The 21876-nt window shown below is 44.2% G+C and overlaps 1 protein-coding gene across 1 annotated transcript in view; it reads left to right on the plus strand.

Moving 5' to 3' along the window:
* Positions 1-5119: 5119 nt before the first annotated feature.
* The window catches only part of plxna2 (plexin A2), a 141269-nt gene continuing 124512 nt past the window's right edge, over positions 5120-21876 (plus strand). Inside the window, exons 1-2 of the mRNA XM_070838899.1 lie at positions 5120-6334; positions 10730-10912. Of these exons, the coding sequence (XP_070695000.1) occupies positions 5135-6334; positions 10730-10912 (1383 nt within the window). The 5' untranslated portion in view covers positions 5120-5134. The remainder of the gene's footprint in view (positions 6335-10729; positions 10913-21876) is intronic.

A 21876-nucleotide genomic window follows, 5' to 3' on the forward strand; every position in this document is an offset into this window, starting at 1 on the left:
TGACGGTTTATCCCCTCAGCAACTGCTGGAAAACCGGAATTTGTGTCTATCACAATAAGACCTATTATGGTAAATGCTCAAGGATGGATCAGTACCAGTTGTCTGTGACCCGACTTCAGACTTGGAACCTACAAGTTTTGCGATGTTTTATGTTGGGTTTTTTTGGCAGGTTAGCCCATTGAACTTGGTGTTAGCATGTTGTTCGGCTAATGTGGCCCCCCCTTTGGAGCAGAGAGACTGTGCTCTGGAGATGGCAGAGCTGATGCGGATGATGCTAGCTCAGGTTTATGGATGCTGACTAATCAATGCAGATTAGGCTCTCCCGGGAGGGGGGCCTTAAAGAGACAGGTGCTAAAACGTAGCATCGGGAAAGAGGGTGAAAAGAGCAGTATGCACAGTGTATTTTTACTTGACAGCATGTTGACAGCTACTTTTAGGACCCCCAAGCACAAGTACGAACCTCATTAATGGAACACATTATGTCTCTTTAAGTCTTTGCAACACTAATGTCACAACTATTTCCTCTTTAGCACTTGGGTCCATCAGTGTGGAAGGATTCTGAATTCTGTCACAGAGGGAAATATCAGGCATAATTGACTCACCACAACACCACAGCACAGGAAACCAGTCAGAGTGAAATGATAACAGTTACTGGAGGGCTTGTGGTTACTTAGGGTGTTATCCCTTTACTTTGCTACTGTGTCATTTTCTTGTGGTGGCTGGAAGTATGGATGGAAGCAGAAAAGAGGTGTGTTGAGTCTTCCTGAATGCTGACAGATAGCTGGCACTGGAGCAGAGAAATCAATTTCCTGTTGAGACAAAAGAATGCATAAATATAACTCCAGCTCAACAACTCAAGATGCCAGCGAGTCATCTCATTATCTCTGCTCTTGATAGCTGCAAAGAGAGAAGACTAATGGACTAATCTCTGCTGCTAATCGCTTTTTTATAGGCTCCTATAGAGGAAGAAGAAGATCTTCTTTAAGGGAAGATTAAACTTTTTGTTTTTACTGTGCAAATGGCCACATTAACTGACAAGCTTACCATGCAATGAGCGAAATGTTTAACATTTGTAAACATTTTGCTTTGCTTGACTAGCTGGTTTTGTTGATTTTTGTTCCAAGTTGTCTCTTTGATTTGCAGCGTGTCACTTTTACCTAAGCATTAAGATTTCACGCTTTACATTAATCATTCATGGAATAACGCATTAATCCAAGGCATGAAATTACAATCTCCCATTTCCTTTTCCTATCCCACAACAATAGATTTAGCACCGTAAACGGATTTTGGTGTATGTTCTTTATCTTTTGCTATACAATTGCTGTAAATATGAATTTAGGAGATCAAGCAAATTTGGCTGCATTGTTAAGAAGCTTAACATGTGGGGACAAAAAGGGAAAAAAAAAGAAAAGATACAAAAGCAGAGGACCTGCTGCCTCTTCCAGGGTGACAGAGGTTTAAAGCTGCTCCTTCTCCAGAGGCTACTTCCTCAGTCCTGTTCTCTCCTGATTCCTGTTTGCTGGCTGCTGCACTGCCCTCAGGCAGTTTTGTCCACAACTCTCTGTGATGGTTTGCGTGGCTTATCATTTCCCATTTTCTCATGTTTCTCTTCCTATTCCTTCTGCTGCTCTTTAGCATCTTTTCATGAGATAATCAGCCGCAGTGCAGTTTCTCCTTGACCACAGTTGGCATAGCCACGGCATCTTACCCAGTGGCGGGGGAAATCACCGGCATTTCAGCACAGGGACCCACAACCAGACACAGTGGCAGAGCAGAGGCAGCCAGTGGGACCAGTTTGTTTAACAAGCGCTCAGAAGCAGCCTGGCTGAGTGTGCCAACGCCGTGTTTTGTGTGCCCGACTATTCATTATGAATGGAAAGTTTAAAAAAAAACTGTCTTTTCTCTGAGCCATGATCACAGCTTGCGTGTGTGGTGGAATGCGAGTACTTTTCTGTCTCTCATGACTTGATCCTCTTCTGTCTTTGCCTTCCATGTCTGCCAAAGAGATTGTCAGATGAGTGCTAAAATAGAAAGCTACTGACAATGACCATGATATTTTCTGGCATTTTATATTCTTATGTGATGTAACACACTGAAGCAGCTGACAGTTTGTCATCACGGCAGTCCATCTTTCTCCCTCAGTGCAACGACTGCGGGAGTGTCAACAAACTGAACTTATTTCCAAACCAGGACTTGTTGTATTTGGTGTTGTCTGAGACAGACAGCTGTTCGCAGTGTGTGAAAATATTGCTGATATCGCAAATAGTCAGTTGTTGTTCCAGCCACAGCACTAATGGCAAAGGAGCTACATTTTCAAAGCTGCTGACTAACATTTGCAATTAAAGGCTGAAAAGGCTGCCTCCCTTCTCCCTTACCCATAATTCTATTCACTGCCATCACAGTCATGCCCTCTTCCTTTTCTAGGTCAGTAGGTAACTATGTTTAAGTATGAATCATTCCTGGTTGCATTTATATGTTAATTTCCTTCTCAGTAATTCTGACTCCTAATCAACAAAAGAAGACTTGCCTTTGAACTAAAGAGCACAAGGGGTGATCCGATGTTGTTCTTATTCTTTTCAAGTCCACTCCTCAGCTGCATAGTGCAGAGAAGTCTCTGTCAAGTGCAACAAAGAGGTGGTCATGCAATCAACTTAAACAAAGACTTCATTCCCTCTGTTACCGAAAGCAATATGAATGGATAACCTTTGTGGAGCCTTTTATTTACACCATTCAGTCATTCCCTTTCTATGCCTCTGCAGCTGTTGCCACAACATGAGGGAGTAATGCATATATTTCTCCCAACGACTGGGGAAGAAGAGAGGAATAAAAAAGGAAGAAAAAAGATGGATGGGAATAAATGTTGTATACACATATACGATTAAGAGGTGGGGGTGTAGCAAAAGCTCTAAAGGGCAAAAGGCTGCGGGGCTTGAGCAAAAAGCTGGCTCAGCAGGAGGCTGATTATACCACCAAAGGGATCCACTTTGCACATCTAGCATGTACAAACTCAAACAAAGGAGCATGGCAGCATGAAGGCAGCAGAAAGTGAGGGTGGGGGTCTAGCCCTCGCTGCTTTTTTAGAGGCAATGGCACTTTTATGACCATGCTAATAAAGTGCTTCTGGGACAGAGCACCTCCCACACCTCTGCCTGCACACACGCCAAGAACAGCTTGACTGGGCCTTAGGACCTGTGTTTATGGACACAAGGATCAATACACTGCCCAAGGGTCTATATTTAAGTCTGAGCTGAGTAGCGTGCCCGTTGATCACAGGGGGAGGGGAGGGACCCCAAGATGGCCATTACCAGATTTGGAATGAGGTCTATGAAAGGGCAGACACGGTTCAGAGGGAATCTCAAATCGGCCCTGCAAATCAAACCTGCCTTGAACACAGTCGCTGCAGTAGCCTGGATGCTGTATCTCTCCACATAACGCTCCTTTGCTATCTTCAGTCGCTCATGCTTGTTAATTCGAGGCGCAGCCGCTGATTATTCCAGCCACATCTTTCACCCTTGATTCTCTGTGCCCTGACTGCTGGAAATGCAAATCTGGAGCGTGACAAACGATGTAGGATCGTCTCTGACACGTTCAAGCCCCTGGCGTCCCCATGTTGCTCCCCAACTTACCTCCTTCAGCTCCACAGTAATTACCCTTGTTGGATCGCTACGCCTAATCATACTTGATTTTGGGATGCACCGCCATTGTCTCCACTTGTTAGCCCCTCATATTGCTTGGTTCTGATAGAGCACACTGATAATACTGAGGGAATGAGACACACACACACACACAAACATGCACACGCACTTCCACATACATACACATACTGTAGATTTTGTTGGCTGGTGTTTTTATGAGGGAGCTGCGTACGGATCTAATACGGTAGCTGATTCATTTAAAGATGATTGTTGTGCCGCCAGTGATTAATCCCTCGATGGTCTGATCATGTAAGCAGCAGATAAATAGAATAAAAGGATAAAAAACATTAAAGCAATGTTTAGAAAAGAATAATTAATAGATTCAGATTCTGTATAACAGGCCCCTTAAAGAGCAGAGAGCAAGGGGAGGAGTGTGTGGAAGTGGCTCCCAATTTGTTCTCACTTTGTTCCAGTAATAAGATCCAGGCCTTCCCTCCAATGGATGAGATAATTAACTCCTGGGGACAGACTGCACAGAGCTCCGTCTCTTGGTTTATGGCACATCGAGAAAGATCTCCACGGCCCAGGCTGAGCATGGTTGCATAAATTGCAGTTTGCTTGATGTATGTTTTTACAGATAGATATGGAAAGGGTACAAATGATAGAGGTGTTGGTCCATGGGTTTTAGTCGAAGTAAAAAATGCGAGGGAGAGGGTGATTGTAGAAATCACACGAAGAGGCTGATGTTTTAAGGGAAAACAGCAAGGAATTTTTGCTGCATGCTTATATATCTGGTACGCTTTAACATTTGTTATGGCAAACTTAATTTAATTTTAATGATAATATGCTAATATATATTAGATATGCTCTTAACACAGTAGTGAGTCAGGTTTCAAGACCTTGGCCCGAATAAGCTTAGATAAATTATCAATTACCTTCAAGTCTGGTGAGTCATTTCCACTGTCTAAGGCTTTATGCAAAATGTGAGTCTGTGGGCAATGTCTGCATTAGATGTTGTTCTGTTCTTAAAAACTGCCTGCTCGGTGGGCAGCAGCGTCAGTATGAGTCAGGTCAGGCTAATTTCCGTTGCCATAACCTGCCTCTCTTTCCTGCATTGTCCTGCCGTGTCCAGAAAGTGCTTTGGAATGTGCACCATAACGGTTTCCGTCCTTTGTCTCTTTAAACCTCCACTCCCCTTCTCCACAGCTCATTGCCGTACTGAGGATGATCTTTGACCTTTTCAAGCAGCGAAATATCTGACGAAGAGCCTTTTCCATTTGATCACGTGTGTGTCCTTTGTATGATATGTGAGTCATACTGTGATGTCTAACACCCTTTCTCTGTCTTTCTTGCTTTCTTTTCCAGAAACATGTGAAGACCCTTGCGAAGATTCCACCTACAAGTTAGCCTTCAACAACAAAAAGGCGAAGGTCTCCTCCCTTATTCCCCTCATCCATTCTCTCTGCTTCTGCTGCAGTTTCCTTGCAGGCCCGTTAAACATGGAGGGCCGGCAGGCTACACGCAGGACTTTATCACCTTACCCTAAAGTAGGAGCTGTAGCTACTCTGTTTGGCTTCTGGCTCTTAGTGATCCCTACCTTGTGCAGTGGGCAGACATTCACTAGTTTCCACCCTGAACGTCGGGACTGGGTCTTCAACCACCTGACGGTGCACCAAACCACAGGGGCATTGTATATTGGAGCAGTCAACCGTGTATACAAGCTCTCAGGCAACCTGACCCTCCTTGTTTCACATGATACAGGCCCAGAGGATGACAACAAGGCCTGCTACCCCCCACTGATTGTCCAGCCCTGTTCTGAGCCCTTAGTCTCTACCAACAATGTCAACAAACTTCTCCTCATTGATTATTCCCAAAATCGGTTGCTGGCCTGTGGCAGCCTCTACCAGGGTGTCTGTAAACTCCTCAGATTGGATGACCTCTTTATCTTAGTGGAGCCCTCTCATAAGAAAGAGCACTACCTCTCCAGTGTCAACCAGACTGGGACCATGTATGGTGTCATTGTGCCTTCACAGGGCCAGGATGGCACACTATTTATTGGCACAGCAGTAGATGGAAAACAGGACTACTTCCCTACCATCTCTAGTCGAAAGTTGCCCCGTGACCCAGAATCTTCTGCTATGCTCGACTATGAATTGCACACTGACTTTGTGTCCTCCCTCATCAAGATACCATCAGACACACTGGCACTCGTCTCCCACTTTGACATCTACTATGTTTATGGCTTTGCCAGTGGCAGCTTTGTTTACTTCCTGACTGTTCAGCCTGAGACACCAGAGAACAGCATGTCATCAAGTGGATCCACCAGTGACCTCTTCTACACTTCTCGCATTGTCCGCCTCTGCAAAGATGATCGCAAGTTTCACTCCTACGTCTCCCTCCCCGTTGGCTGTGTGAAGAACGGCATTGAGTACCGGCTACTGCAGGCTGCCTACCTCGGCAAGCCAGGCCGCGTTCTCGCCGCCTCACTCAACATCAGCGCCCAAGATGATGTGCTCTTCACCATCTTCTCCAAGGGCCAGAAGCAGTTCCATCGCCCCCCAGATGACTCAGCGCTCTGCGTCTTCACCATCCGAGACATCAATGCACGAATCAAGGAGCGCCTGCAGTCCTGCTACCAGGGAGAAGGAAATCTGGAGCTCAACTGGCTGCTCGGGAAGGATGTACAGTGCACCAAAGCAGTGAGTTACCATGATAGACACTAATTAACCATGTTTATACATGCACACATACTCAAATGCACTGTGCATACACTATGTACTTACTCACTCATTTACAGTACAGAAATGATTATGACTGACATATGCATGTTCCATGTGGTAAAAATACAGTGACATTTCAACAATCGATAGTCCAAAGCTGTTTATTATTTGTGCACTTAGTTGCGAATAATAAACTAGATAGTTTAAGATGATATGCACCAGAGTTTTTATATGTTCTCAGAGAACAGCACACAGTACAGCACTACAGTACATTTTATTGGTTAGAGTTCTGCAATGGTTCAACAACGTCTGGCCTCTTAATAAGCCTAGAAACCACAGCATTCAAATTGTTGTGGGTTCGTGCTATAAAGAAAATAAACACAGCTATCATGAGGAAATGCTTTTGACTGCCTTGCGTAGCATACTCGCTGTTATCAAATGATTCTCACACTACATGTAATTATGTCAAATTGTTTCGCAGCTCTGATATCGGAGAAGAGCCACTTTCAAGTATATTTCAGTGAGAGATGTTCATAAATTAGGGATTTATTTTTCTTGGCAACCATCAAAGTGATAATATTCTCCTCAAGCACAATACAAATAAACACACTCTCCCCTTCTAGAGCAAAACAAAATATTCAGGGGGTGTCGCTCAAGTTACTCTGCTTCTGATGCTAGCATAGATCACACACCAGTCTATTTCTTCTGATATCCCCAATTATCCTATAATACAAGGCCATCTATCTGCTACATGTTGTCAAGTAGAATTAAGTTTCTTGATTTTCCCTCGTTCCCAGGAGGCTACAGCCCTCTGTGCTTTCATTCTGTAATTGCCAATAGGAATTCAAGAATATTAAGGATTAATGACTAGCTAAGTGTATGACTAGTCAGTTAGAGTGTGTGTGCGTGTGTGTGTGTGTGTGTATTTGCTGTTTATGTGCAAGTACATTGGAAATGGTTATGAGTGTCCACATGCGTGTGATGGAGTGTGATGTAGGTCTAAATGTGTTTTTAGGGTTTAATGATATCCCTATCCTCGCAATGATAAGAGCCACTGATCAGCTTCCTTTGTTGTTAATCCCCACAGGTCACTCAATTGACCGTTCTTATTAAAATCAGTAAATTCCCCATTAGCACAGTGTCAGAGGTGATTGTCAGGACGAGAGAGACATTATCACAAACTAGCGCTTTTGGGTTTATTAGCTCCGCTGAGAAGGCAGGGGAAGAGCTTGGATGAAGGAGAGTAGGCGGAAGAAGTAGAAATGGTGGTATATAGCGGTGACAAACCTAAGGTTGGGAGGCTTTCTGTCTTTGGTGGCTCAAATTAGAACCTTTTTTCCAGTTTTCTCAGAAGAATCCCCAATCATCTCAGTGTGCTCTGACGGGTGCCAGCCATTACCTGCAAAGCTGCACCTCCCACTCCATTCTGTAGGCATGCACTGCCAATAACGTTCTGCTCTCCTTTCACATTATACACCAAGGATACACGAGCTTTATGTGTGCAGCCACGGAGATAAGAAGATGTAAAATACAGTCCTTAAGACCACGTCCTCGTGCTCATTGAGCAGCCAATAAATCCAGAGTATAATATGGATTATGCAGATAGATGTCAATGGATGAGGAACTCTTAAAGCCTATACAAATTACATTTAACAGCCAGATATTTCAACCATGCTAACAAAGTCTGCTTGCTGTTAAATCCCCAACTCAAATAGTGAGGTTGCTTCAAAGTCCACATATGTTTCACATCTTGTTTTTCTTAGATAAACATGTTCCAGAATCTCTGTGTGAGGTATTTTTAGAGCACACATGTCTGAAATCCATCAAAATATGAGGTGACTTAAGGTTAGACAGTATTTTTTGTTAACTGCTAACTGTACCTCGCTTGGTTTCTGAGTAAATTACACATGCAGCCCCAGTACCATTCCATTGCTTCCATTGCTAACAGCAGGTAGCTCGTGAGCTCAAAGCAGAGAACCTTAATTATACCCCCAGCTCTCATTTCCTTCTTGCAGACATTTCACTGTTTGTACGCTTACATTCAGGCCAAGGCTAAGGCTGGGAATGGAACTGAGGCTGAGCCAGGGGATTCAGACACAGCAGCCAATCAAAGATTTATCACCCAGCCGTCCAGCCTTCTGCCATCTGGAGATTCACACCATCTCTCTAGTCACTCCCAAGGAGGAGAGACATGATGGGATTCAGGCTGTCTGTGTGTGTGTGTGTCTCTCTCTGACTAACAGTATCATCCTGTCTTACTTTTTGCTCATGCCTCACCGACTAATTAACCACTCGTGAGAGCAAAGGGGAGCTAGTATTGATAACACCCAAAGACCCGGGGAGGGAAACTCTGAGAGGAGATATTCTATGTCACATTTAATTCATCCTTCATTCAAATTCCACATTAAAACAATTTACATCATTGTTTAACAAGAATATGTAGCCTAGCATTGCAGCAGACCAGGGTGACTACAGTTTTTTGAGCATAGATTAAATATTATACTGTACTGTGAGTGATTCGATAAGGATTAATCACACAGGGTTGCAGTCTATTTTTGTCACAGTGCTGCAAAAGATAACCAATGCAATTTGTAACACATGAAACACGCTGAGACATGGCAAATCTATATTTCGTCACTACTTGTGAGATGTGTGATAAGGGAGGGAGAAAACAAAAAAAAAAAAAAAAAAAAGAAAACTCAATCACATGGATTCCTGGGGGGGTTTGACTTTGCTGTCAAGTGTGCATCATCTAAACAAGCAAGATATAATGAGAACCAAATGGTCCTTGGCCCAGCAGGACATATGTGAAATAGCTGCATGTGTTTGAGGGAGTAGCTATTGATAAGCCAGAGTCTGGGACGGGACACATGGCCGTTTCTCAAGATAGCTGCTAGCTTCCCCATCTGATTCATTCTGCGTACCCATGTGTAATCAGCACATGTTTAAAACAAACATTAAGCAGTTGTGTACGGCACATTTGAGTTTATCACCATAAGAGAAAAGAATAATTTAAGCTTATTTGATTTTTTTTTTTTTAGTTTAAATACTGCAGTGGAGTACCCCATAGCAATATGTGCTATTTTTGGGGAAAGGAAATAAAGAGGAAATGCTATAAAGTGGGGGGCGTGACTGTAAGAGCGGAGGCGATTATTCCCTGTCAGCATTATTGCTTTTGCTCTGCTCATGAAAATCTGCGTAGTACTGAAAGGTTTTACAGCCATGGTGTGTAGTGAGAGGCTGAGCTGCCTCCCAGAGTAGGAAATGTCACTCAACATAGTTTGCTTATACCATTCTGACGGGGATGAAGACACTGGCAGAGAGGAGACAGACGAGAGCTAGATATAGTGACAGAAAGAGAATTAATGAGTTGGGGGGCTAAAGAGAGAGGGGGATATATGTTCAGAGGGAGAATAACAGACCACAGGATATATACATTGGAAGACTGCTGGGCCTCAGCCTGCCTGGCCATCTCACCTACTCTACATGGCACTTTGAGGCCACTGCCACTCAGACTGTCTCAGCTGACCTGATTCACGGCCAGAAGGCCCACTGTCATGCTCTTCATTCACTAGCTTCTCCTATGTTATTAGTAATAGGATTTAAGGAGTTAAGTCCTCACTCTAAGCAGTTCTTGTAAGATATATCTCTTTACAGTATAATTGCACCCAAAATTTCTTTAGAACTTGAGTTTTTAAGTTTATTTTAGCCTCTTCGCTTACATGCATATTTCAGAGTTCCACAGTTATCACACAGTGTCTGTGCCGGTGCACATAGTTATCATGCAGTATGTGTCTTCCTGCAGAGGTGTGATGATAGGCCAGGGTAATGAGCCACGGTGAGAGCAAGGTGGAGCTCAGTCAGGCGGAGCTGAAACATGTCTGCCAAGTGGAACAGAAAGGCAAACGTTTGTCTGGCTGGGAGACTCACCCGTGCACCTCCACCTCGCTCTGACCTCCCGCACTCTCTCAGACTCACCTCTCTCATCCCCTCATTTCCGTCTCAGACACTCTCTGACACCGCCACTATTTCCACAACTTTGACCATCGCTCTCTCGCTCTCTCTCTTTCTCTTCTGTCTCACTCTGCACCCCTCATCTTTTCTCCTTACTGAGCTGTCTTCTTTTGTAATGCTGTGCGTCTCAGCCTCTCCGCTCTCCTAATGTCTTATTCTCTGAGTCGGTTTGTCCTCTGAGGTATTTTCGTCGCTCCACCTAATACAACGCTTTTCATGTCAAGGGTTTCTATGTTTAATGTGACACGTTTGTCTCACAGTCATGATCACCTTTTCTTTCTTTTAGTGCTTTTTCAGTCTTCGTTTTTGTCCTGCATTCATATTGCATTCTATAACTTCGGTTTTCTTCTCTGTCTGTAGCCGGTGCCCATCGATGACTCTTTCTGTGGTCTGGACATCAACCAGCCACTTGGCGGTTCTCAGCTGGTGACCGGTCACACACTCTACACCGAGACTCGTGATCGCATGACTTCCGTCACTTCCTACGTCTACAATGGCTACTGTGTAGCCTTTGTGGGCACCAAGAGCGGACGTCTTAAGAAGGTGCGTACCAACTCCTTTCCTCTTCCCGCCCAGCAGTTAAACACTTGTTGTAGGCGATTTCTGCTCTCATCATCACTGTGAACATAAGGACTCAGGCTGACCAGTGGTCCATGGGTTACAGACACTGTGAAGTGGTCCTATTTCTGTGCAGATGGATCATGGTCACAGGGAAACTTATCTCCTTAATATTTAATGCCTGCTGTCAAAGCGTCGGAGAAGGGTAATGGCGATGGCTAGCTCACTGTAGTGGTCATTACCAGTTCCTTGTTAAGCGAGCTCCAGTGTCGCAGTGTTGAATAACCTGCACTGGCCCATTAATTTTAATAGGCACCTTTCTGCCTGTGGCCCACTGAGAGGCAAAAGAGAGAGCAGGCCCATGCACTAAACCTCCTGGTCTTGGTTAGAGAATACAGACGCCACAGAGGGTTAAGGGCTTCTGGCCAGTTAATAATGATAGATTTCACACCCCAGCCACAGGAAACAAGGTATTAGATTGGATTGCTCACTGACAGGATTTAATACTGAAAAAAGTGAGTGCTGTGATCTGGGTTCAGATGAAATGAGGAGTGAGATTGTCAATCAGAAGTGTCAATGTTTTGCTAATTTCCTCTCAACAACTGTTGCACTGTTTGGGCTCTGACAGCTGGTGTTTGGACTATACGTTGAATGTTAAAATGTTGATGGCGTGTAAATAATATGTGCTTGTGTGGGTGCATTTTGTCACAATAGCTGTCTGTTTTACATGTCGATGGCGCTTCTAGACTGCATTTAGACAGCTGGTTGAAGGATTTGTCACTTGGCTCCTCCTCGCATGGGGCTGCCTGTTTGAGTGACAGTAGGAGTGTGTCACATGGCCATAACTGGCTCATACAGTCGTCTCTCCTTCTCTTAACAACAGCTGCAGCTCTTAACAACAGCTGAAGCTCACTGAAAGATACTGAACATGAAAGAGAGTCGCTGAAACCAATTTGTTACCTCTTTTGGCCAGTTCTTTATTATTTCAAGCCTGGCAATGCAAAACATTGCCAGGCTTGAGTTATTTTGGTCTCTATCTATTCATAATTAAATCAATACAACAATCAGGCTGTGTTGGAAAGAATAGTCACTCGATGTATTCCCCTGTTTGAGCTGTTTAATAATTTAGCACCTTTTTCTACTTGGTTAAATTAGAGGAGACAGAACAGAACAGAAAAGAGTGTTTTCCCCACTGTGTTGCAGTTGCTTGCATATTGTTTTTATCTCCCTGCTTCCTTCCACACGCTTGTCTGTAGCTGCCGCCTGACTTCAATCCATGCAAAATAGCCTTGCATGCTGCCGTGTACTTAGGCTCGGTCCTCAGAGGGGCATGACTGTAACCGCAGTAACGCGAACGTGGGGGAGGAATTAACCAGGATGTGAGCAGCACACCTAGAGAATGGGTAACACGGCCCAGTGGCCAGAGCAGAAAAACCTTGTAGAGCACTCAGCTGCAGAGACTGATCCACATGACAACAGAATAAGGGAGTAATAGCAGAACACATTAGCAAACTTTCCAGTAATGAATGTCGTCTAATTTATTGTCACCCTAATTAGTTATCCTCTCAGAACAGGGTAGAATAGATGAGAAAATGCAGCATATGCGGTCTGAATACCTTGATTATACCAGCAAAAGATGGCACGAGCAGTTGCCCTTAAGTGTATGTATTTTGAAGTTATGAGAGCGTTTTCATCTCTATTTTTTTAAGTGTGTGTATTTTAGTGTGTCAGGGCCGTTTAACTTTTTTTCTTTTTTAATCATGTGGTTAGACAAGGCACTGTAACCATTGTGCAAACATTTGCATGCAGGTACATTATTGGACATGGACCAGGCATAATTTCTATGCAGTCACATGATTCACCAAGGCCCAACTGTCCACCTAATGTGCATGAAAGAGAGAATGACCACAATTAGCCTATTCTCCGTAGCAGCCTACACCAGTGCAGAAAAAGAAAGAATTGCTTTTTTCGTAGGTAACGAATAATCAATAACACTGCATGGCAGTACGAAGAGGACTGCTTTGCCCACCGTCATTGTTTAGGTGTGTGCATGGGTTTCAGCGTGTCTGAAAGATGCATTTGTTTACAATGAGGGTTTTATCCATTCACTCCCTCAGGTGTCACAGGGAGGGCAGAGGGATAAGGTGACCGGGTGAGCCCTGGCTGCAGCTCCTCTGCAGAAGGCTGATAAGCTCCTACGGAGTTGTGTGAGACTCACAGAAGGGGATGCTGCAGGTTTCCTTCAGATCTGAGCATGACACAGCTATAGGATGACAGGATGCTTTGCTGGTGATACATTTCTGTACTTTTACCTCTTTCATTTAACCAAGAGAGACAGACTGATGGGGAAAGGGAGGGGTGTGGTTTGTGAGGATGCATGGTTATGGGGTGTGAATGTGAGCCATGATGAGAAAAAATAAGAAAAAGAGTTGCAGGAACAGGCAGAGATAGAAGAAGGAGGAGGAAGGTACTGGGGGAGGGAGGAAGAGACCGTTGAAATGTGAATTTAGTGCCGCCAAAGAAACCAGGGCTCCACCGCTGCCTGTAATTGGATTGGCTCCCTTCCCAAAGAATCCCCCCTCCCCTGCCTTCCATCTCCCGCTTCCCCATTCAATCCCCCCCCTCCTCACCCTCTCACTCTCCCTGCAGACCGGCTCCTGTATATGCTGCTGTTTCCTGGGCTTTGCTGGAGCATGGCAAACCAGGAGGGATAGTGTTGGCGGATACCGCTGCCTGTGGCCGGCTTTTGCAGGGGATTGATTGAGGAAGAGGGGTTAAGAGGGTGGGGGAGTAAGCAGAAGCTAAGGTGAGGAGAATACATATACAGTGGAAACAATAGCGCTACAGTTGTGAGCCTCATGCAGTATACTAGCACTCACATGCTGTGATCATGTGTACAGAATGTGAAGTGCTCAGATTTCACTGTGTGATGTAGGATCAAACAAAAGAATCCTCATTCCCAAACTAGAGTGAAGCCTAGTACTATCACACAGTAGTCTGATAAATGTGTAGTCTGAGTGTCATGAGGCTTTCAGAAACTGGTCGTAGACTTCTGGGTGGCACCTCTGGAGGCAATGATTGATTGTGGAGGGCAGCAGATGTTCACCTCAGCAGAAAGCAGCAAGGGAGCAATCAATATTTCAGGCCTTTTTCTAGCTACAGTGAAACCAGTCCAGTCAGGACCAAACGGGACCGAAAGTAGACCTATAGTCCACTCTAAGCTAACATCAGAAGATGTTCCAGTGAGCATGCAGTCTTGCCTATAAGTTAATGTCCAATTTAAATTCTAGATTGTAGACCTAGATTTACATTGATACTCTCCAGACGGTATATCATGTTATCACTCATATATATATATATATATATACCCAGAGACTAAAAGACTGCTACAGGGTCAAATCAAAGAGATAGGCATTCTGCTATGCAGTTTACTCTTGATACACATTACCAAAGAATTGCATCATCTAAATTGGAATTGGCTGTGTGTGGTTCAACTTTGTGCTTAAGCACAGACATATCCCACACGGGGACTGGGATTGGTGGGAAGCAACGACGGCATTAAGGAGAAGAGGAGCTGCAGGGAGCACTGCCTTTGATATAGATGGAGACGGAGGGCACGGCTGCACATGTAAAATTGGATGTTGAAAGACATCCCAGCAATAGATGAATGGGGAGGTTAAAGCAAGATCAGCAGAGGCACATTCAGGATTCCCCTGTTAATCAGAGTCAATTCGCAGACAGTGAGAATGAACATCCTCCATCCCAGTTCTCTCATACAGAGCAGCAGGGGTTAAGAGCTGTTGAACCTGAAACCGGAGGGATGCATTCCCAGATGGCATCCTTTTTCGCATTCTACATGCGAGTAGAGTTACACGTTCCTTGGGTCTATATAGGTTTATTTATTAAATTATGTGATATTATATTATAAGATATTACATATGATATCATAGCATGAAGCCCTGAGATTAATGTATTTTATTAATTAGTCCTTCAGCAATTTTAGGCTAATATTTTCTCAATAATTTGACCTGCATTGCTTGCTTTGTTTTCTTTATCCAAACACCACAAATTATGGTGGTGGATGTGAGTGTTGAATGGAAGTCAGGGGTTCATTCATGGTGGGCTGTGTCATCACTACACAGTGGAAGAAAACAAGTGCCTTACGGCTCTTTATCCCTAAAGCCTTCAACCATGATATGTTGCTTTCGGCCTAATTAATTCCTCTTATCATGCCCTGATGAATAATCAGGAATTGGTTTGGATGATGTCCCTGGCAGCTGAAGGGGTCAACTTGAAAGGGTGGTTCAGGTGTTTAACTGGACAAGTCCTATTGAACTGGTTAACGTAGCAGAGGGTGCAGGGCTGACTCACCTGGCTCCCACACTGGCCTGAATAGCAGTAAGGATGTGTGTGTTGTGCAGACAGCGTTGAGGGTAGCAGCTGATCACTGGGCATAAAGTGCCGGGGACTTGAAAGGCTTGTAAATGCATGCAGCTGCTCCTACAGGGCCCTGGTGGACAAGTGGCCACCCCCCCACCCCCCACCCTCCAACCCCTCTCTCACCCCTTTATGCTGTGTTCACCCCCCAATGAGCTTCACAGAGTTAGTCCTTGGATTCCATGCCCTCGGAGGGAACGTGATCTGAGAGCCTTGCCAGTCTGTTGCCTGTCAACCCCAGAGGCTGCTCACCTGCTTGACATGTTCAGGCCCGGCCCGGCTTAGCCTGGCCTGGATTTCTGTGCGGAGGCGACGATACAGGAGGTTGTTGCTGGGGGATGACATTGGGATAGAGAGGAAGGAGGAAGAGGATGAAAGTGAAGGAGAGGTGGGAAAGGACAGACATGGGGAGACAGAGAGACATAGACAGGCTCTTTCCAGCACTGAGGATGACGTCCCTAGCAACAACTGAACGCAGGCCATCCTGTTTCCCCAGAGGTACAAATTAGTCAGAGAACAGAAGTGAGGAGTCCAGTCAGCTGCGTCCCCACCACACCTACCTACCTACCATCATGATATATGAGGTTTGATATGAACATGAACCCCCCCCCTTGGTTGTCCTCTTGGCATTTTTTTTTATTAAACATCTCAATTGTCACTGCATGACTTACATTAACCTTGAGCTGAGATGAAAAGAAATACAATTATAAGTGAAAAGCGTTGTCACAATTGCCACCAGGTGGAATTTGTTTCCAATCATCATACTCACAAACAGTTCTTTCTCACTGAATGCCTTCTATAATAACTATAGCATCACTTCCTTTCAGATTGAATAGTGTGTTCCAATTAATCCCGCACACAACCAATAATTGCATCCTTTTGTTCAACCATTGTCTTTGTTTTGTCCGTCTTGTTTGTTTTAAATTGAATGAAAACCACCATACTCTATACACCGGTTTATGAATCAGGCAACTTACATTTTGAAATGACAATTTAGCATTTTAGCTGTGATGTACAGCTGCCAGTATGTGTCTACTGCGGCCATCTTCAGGACCCCTGAGCTCCGGATTTCTTGCTAGATTGCATGCAGTCTTCTTAATCACGTTAAACTACGCAAACACAGCCTCAGCTCGCCCACTGGCAACAGCTGGAAGACAAAGCATAGCCTGCAGAAAGTACTTTTGCTGGTAAAAGAACAGTTTTCCCTCCCAACACAACCTGCAGCACTTTCTCAAAGAGGTTGACTTAAATGTCCTACAGTAAAACCAGCACTATTGGGAGAAGTGTAAATAGAGGTACATTTGGGGGGGGCGAGGGGCACAGAGACTCTGTCAACTGTCCTTCTAACCTTTACAGCAAGACGGGATGACCAATAAATATTATCTCACAGTTCTGTGAAGCGCTTCATGAAGGCTTCTGTGCTTTGAGGTAATATCCTCTGTTCAGCAGGTGGCCTGAACTCTGGTGAACATCCATGAGAAGCTTCAGTAGAGCCAGAAGCCTTGAATCCTCCGTCTCATCTGTAGATAGGATTTTTGCAATAAATGTTTTGATTTATTTTTCAAAATCAAATTGCCTTATTGCTTTGCAATGATTTTCATATTTCTGTTGCAGTCTGAGTCTAGAAGAAAGCCGTGTTTTCGTGCCTCGAGTTCATTTGAATGAGTATTTATGAGTGTGGGCTCTGGGTGTTTGAAGGCGGCTGACATTGCCGTTTAATTACCACGACCGTCTATAGTCTAGCTAATGACTAGCTTGTTCATTAAGTCGTGGACTGGTAGGATGTCTGTGTGACCGTTCGGAACCTGGCCCCCACTTGACCCCCTCCTGCTCGGTTCTTAACACCGAGCTAGATAAAGAGGCTGCCGGCAGCAGCCCCGGGCCTCAGCAGCCGCCTGTGTCTTTCATGGCTGTCTTTAGAGTACAAGCCTCTCTATCTGCCAGACCTGGTCCAGGCTTCTCTAAACACTTCACTGTTAAAAGGCCAGGGGAAGACTGAGAGCCCCTGCTGTTCTATTCATCCAGGCCCTATATCTGCTCTTTCCTTCGTAGCCCATCTCTGATTCACTCTCTCTCCCTCTCTCTCTCTCTCTCTCTGTCTGTCTCTGCGTCTTACTCCCTCTTCCTTTTCATAGCAGTGAGTTAAATGCAGCCTGGTCGGTCAACCGGCTGTCCCCTCTCATTTTCCATCTCTTTTCTTCTTCCCCTCATTCCTCCTCTTTCTCCCTGTCCCTTTCTCTGTCTCGGTCTCTCACTCTCACTCCTTCTCTTCCCTGCTCAGACTATTACAGTGACACAGCCTACCCTGCAGTGATCTCATTAATCACATTCAAACAGCTCTCTGTTGCTTTCTCTCCCTCTATCTGTCTCCCTCTCCATTCTCTTCCTCTAATTGCTTGCTCTTTTCTCTGCCAGCGTCTCGAAGGAAGCGTTTTTCATTATCTAACAACAAGAGACAAATACTAATACAGTGCATACATTTCTACTACAGATGGATTTTATACATGTAGGCTTAATTTAGCCAGAAGATATGCGGCGGTATGCATCCATGCCAATGCAGCCAAATCCCAGAAGACACAAAGGCAGAATCACAGATGTCCATAAATATGTTGTGCACTACTTACTCATTCATGGATTTTCTTAGCAGAGAACTTGATTGTATTTATTAGATTTGTTATTGACAATGCCTTCTCTTTTTTAGGAAACAAATTACCCTGCTGAGTGCAACTCGTAATTGGACTTCACTTCTTGAGTGAGATTAATTAACCCATTGTTGATTAGAAGCACTTTTCACCAGAGACGCTGTGTAGAAAGAGCATGGCTGTAATCCACTTTTTTCAGCATATTGCTGATGAAATTATTTACTTTACTCATGTTTGGATGTACTTGGGGCCTTAAAGGGAAAAGAAGACGTAGACCTTGGCTCTGTGTTTACTCTGTACCTCACATGCAGAGCCTGGGAGTCATACCATGCCTGCGGATTGTGCGGTTTTCTGCCAATGTTGGGAGCTGTAGTGTCATTAGGAGCAGGAGGCCACATCAAACGCCACTCACTACCCAGATCCATGTCTTCCTCGTTATGCAGAGAGATTAAACAAGTGAAAATAATACTAGATTTCCTGAATGTTTCTCTTTTAGCAAGAATTGGCTTTTCTTGTTCTTACTAATATGGCGTCTCTACACGATGCATCCTGGCAATCCAATGTTTTATGTGTCCCAAACATTATGCAAGGGAGCTGTGTTGGGATGCAGGGCCTTGCAGCCTATCAATATTCCTGTTAAGTCCGCAGCCAATGTAGTCACCACAGGGAGAACATTTGAAATTTATAGAAATTCTTATCAGTTGTTGCGTTGCTGTTATTGATCTGTTACTGTGCAAACAGCATAGAGCGGGTGTAGCCCTTGTTATTTTTTTCTTGCCTGAGGTATAAGTCTCAGAGCTCCAATGACTTCCAACAGTTCTGCCAATCAAAGAGAAAAAATCTCTCTGTCAAATGAACTTTAAGTACTCAGTGCTTGACTTTTGTCCACTGAGTTGCCAGCTGGCATGGAAAATGAGTTGTTCTTTTTTTTGTCTTCTTCAATTTCCCCGATGACCTTGATGAAGTACACAGAGAGAAAAGGGACAGGCAGAGAAAGAGTAAACATCTTTAGGACAGAAAAACCCCAGAAATAGATTAGCGAGCAACGTCTGTCAAAGTGGATGTCTGGCTCAGTGCCAAGCATTATTGATTTGCTTTACAAAGCACTTGAATGGGCCAGATAACTGTGATTAGCCAATTCATTACTGCTGGCTCTCAGAATGGCCCAAAATTAGATAAAGGGGGTAATAGGAAGGACAGAGGGGGAGTGAGAGCAAACTCTTACTTTGTAAACTTGCACAGAAACTCTGAACAGAGGGAATCTTTTTGAAGCTCTTGATGAATTTCCCCTATTTTACATGCATCGTTATGATCATCCTCATTAGGAGCAGTTACAAAAGGAAAAAAAAGGAAAACATGCATTGTTTGTGTGTTTGATGGCATGCATAATGATGCTAGATTACTCAAGCAACCAAAACAGCATTTCTCTCATCTACTTTGCAAATGTGTGCTTCTATTTCAAGTGCCTTTTCAAGTAGTACAGCACCAATAGATCTCAGAAATGAGAATAGTTTTTGGCTTTGATGATATACTAAACTGTTGTCTGTGCGAAGGCAAACTGAGTGTGACAGTGACTAATGTTTCTGTCTGATAGCGAGACAGCTTTACTGCTCCTCTGTCTCCTACTTCATACAAGACAGCAGCAGTTATCAGGGCCCTTAATGTTAAGCTTGTCTGGGTGACAGCATTGTTTAATGCATTTCTATGATCACACAGTTTTTACAGGAAGCTTTTATGGGCTCTACACAAATCATTTCTTTGATAAAGGCTTTTTGACATGGTACAGTTGACTGGTTATTGTTTATTATTGATGTTATGACAATAAGAATTAGGAATTGTGGTAATATGCAATGTACCCCCTTTTTAGCGACATTAAACACAGCACCTGCCCTGTTTCTGTTTGAGATACTCCTGTTTACCTCTGAAACCTGCATGTTGAATCTCTGACAGTGAAGGATCGAGGCAAGCAGACCTTTATCATTTCCCCCGATTTTCCTCTTGCTCCAATTTCCTTTTCTCCTTTTGTTCTGTGCCCTCTCTATCTCTTTATGTCTCGCTTTTGCTCCCTCCCTCCATCTCTCACACTCATACCGCAGAGCTGTCAAGTAACTCCAGCTAGCCATCAGCCTAATGAACAGTGATACAGTGCTAATAGCATGTGATAATATTTCAAGCCACTGGTAATCTCCGCTCACTCAGCCTTTACCTGCTCCTCACTTCTGCGCCTTTAACTCACACATACACACACATGGGGCATCTCTTTCTCTTGACAGCTGTATGTCAGGTCTTGGCCTCATGCTGCCATGAAACGGAGCTGTCAGCCGAGACTCCCTCTTAATAGTCCAGCCGTCCAGGAAAAACGGCTACAGGCTTAATGGGAATGGACAGTTCCCTCTGCATAGCTAGTAACACAGTGTACAGTGCGATGTGTTCGCTGGCAAGAGCATCCACTCCAGCCTAATGGTCGCCTTTGTTTCAAAGACCTTTCTGCTGACTTTTAATGGTTTTTATATTCATAGAGTTCCACTCATGTTCAGTCAAAGGAAAAAATGAATTCATTCACAATTCACCTCATACTATCTAAATATCATTGAGCATAAGGTTGTGGCTCACTTTCAAAGTGTTTCTTTGAGAGAACGGGCCACTATCTGACCCCTAAAGCAGTGACATGAAGCACAATGTCACAGGCATATCATGCCATTACACGCTGCACACTGACTGGTGAGATTGAACCAGTGACAGACAGGAAGATAGGGTGTAAGAGGCCACAGCCACCAGATATTGTTTGAATGGAGAAATAGAAACGGGAAAAAAAAAAAAAAAAAAACTCCATGTAAAATACTGTATGCGATATGTCAGAATGTGTGGGTGGATAGATTGCCTGACAGATTCTGTGTAATAGGAAAAGAGGAGAAGTGCAGAGTTGCAAGCGAAGAATTGAGGGACAGCAAAAATAACAAGGGCATGTGTGTGATTGTGAAAAGCACCTGCATCACCTGAAAGCCCATGCCAGGCCACCGAGGGGGCATTAACGAGGTCACGATATCAAAGAACAAAGCCTCTTTCAGCACACAGGTCAGCTCAGCCACCGCTGTTATTCATTAAACTCTAATGGTTAGCGGTTGGGAAAACATTATCTGGGCCTTTGGTAACTTGACTAAAGGCAAGGGTCAGGGCCAGGGGCAGGGCTGAGGCATCCTCATGCTTGGTGACATGGGCACGCTGTGTCAGATTGGATTGGAGCAGTAAAAGCAGAGCGGTGATGATTTGATGGAATCACAGCACAGCGGCAAACCATCAACATTCCTCTTATTTACTCCATTTAAACAGGCAGTTAAACATTTCTGTGGGGAATAACATGCTGCCGTCAGTCATAGTTAAGTGTTTTGGTGTATTTGGCAGCTACAGTTTGGTGCTGCTGGAAGCAGCTGTTGGCTCAGTGGGGTGCATGTATAGAGGAGGTGTGTCATGTGTTTGTGTGCCTATATTAGCTGGCTGTGATTATGAATTAGCAGAAAAACAGACAAACCCGTTTTAGGTTAGTCCTGTATCTGTTAGATTTGCAGATTAGGGGGCAAAGATCTTGTCTACATCATTTGCATGTTGCCTCCCTAAGGCATTGTGTCTTAATGTGTGTATAATGAATCTCTTTGACATGTGTGCACACACTATGTGGCTGAAAGTTTCTGTACGCGTGAGCATGACATTCTCTGGAATGGTGCACATTTAAATCTTATTCATTTATTTGTATGAGGGAGGTGTGCGAAAAGTCCCTTGATCATACATTCAAAAGACACTATGTGTTTCACTCTATTTCAAGAGTGTTTCATCACACACAAATGCATGCACACACACGCCCCTACACACAGT

The sequence above is a fragment of the Pempheris klunzingeri genome, chromosome 11 (assembly GCF_042242105.1).
Source record: "Pempheris klunzingeri isolate RE-2024b chromosome 11, fPemKlu1.hap1, whole genome shotgun sequence".
Classification (NCBI taxonomy): domain Eukaryota; kingdom Metazoa; phylum Chordata; class Actinopteri; order Acropomatiformes; family Pempheridae; genus Pempheris; species Pempheris klunzingeri.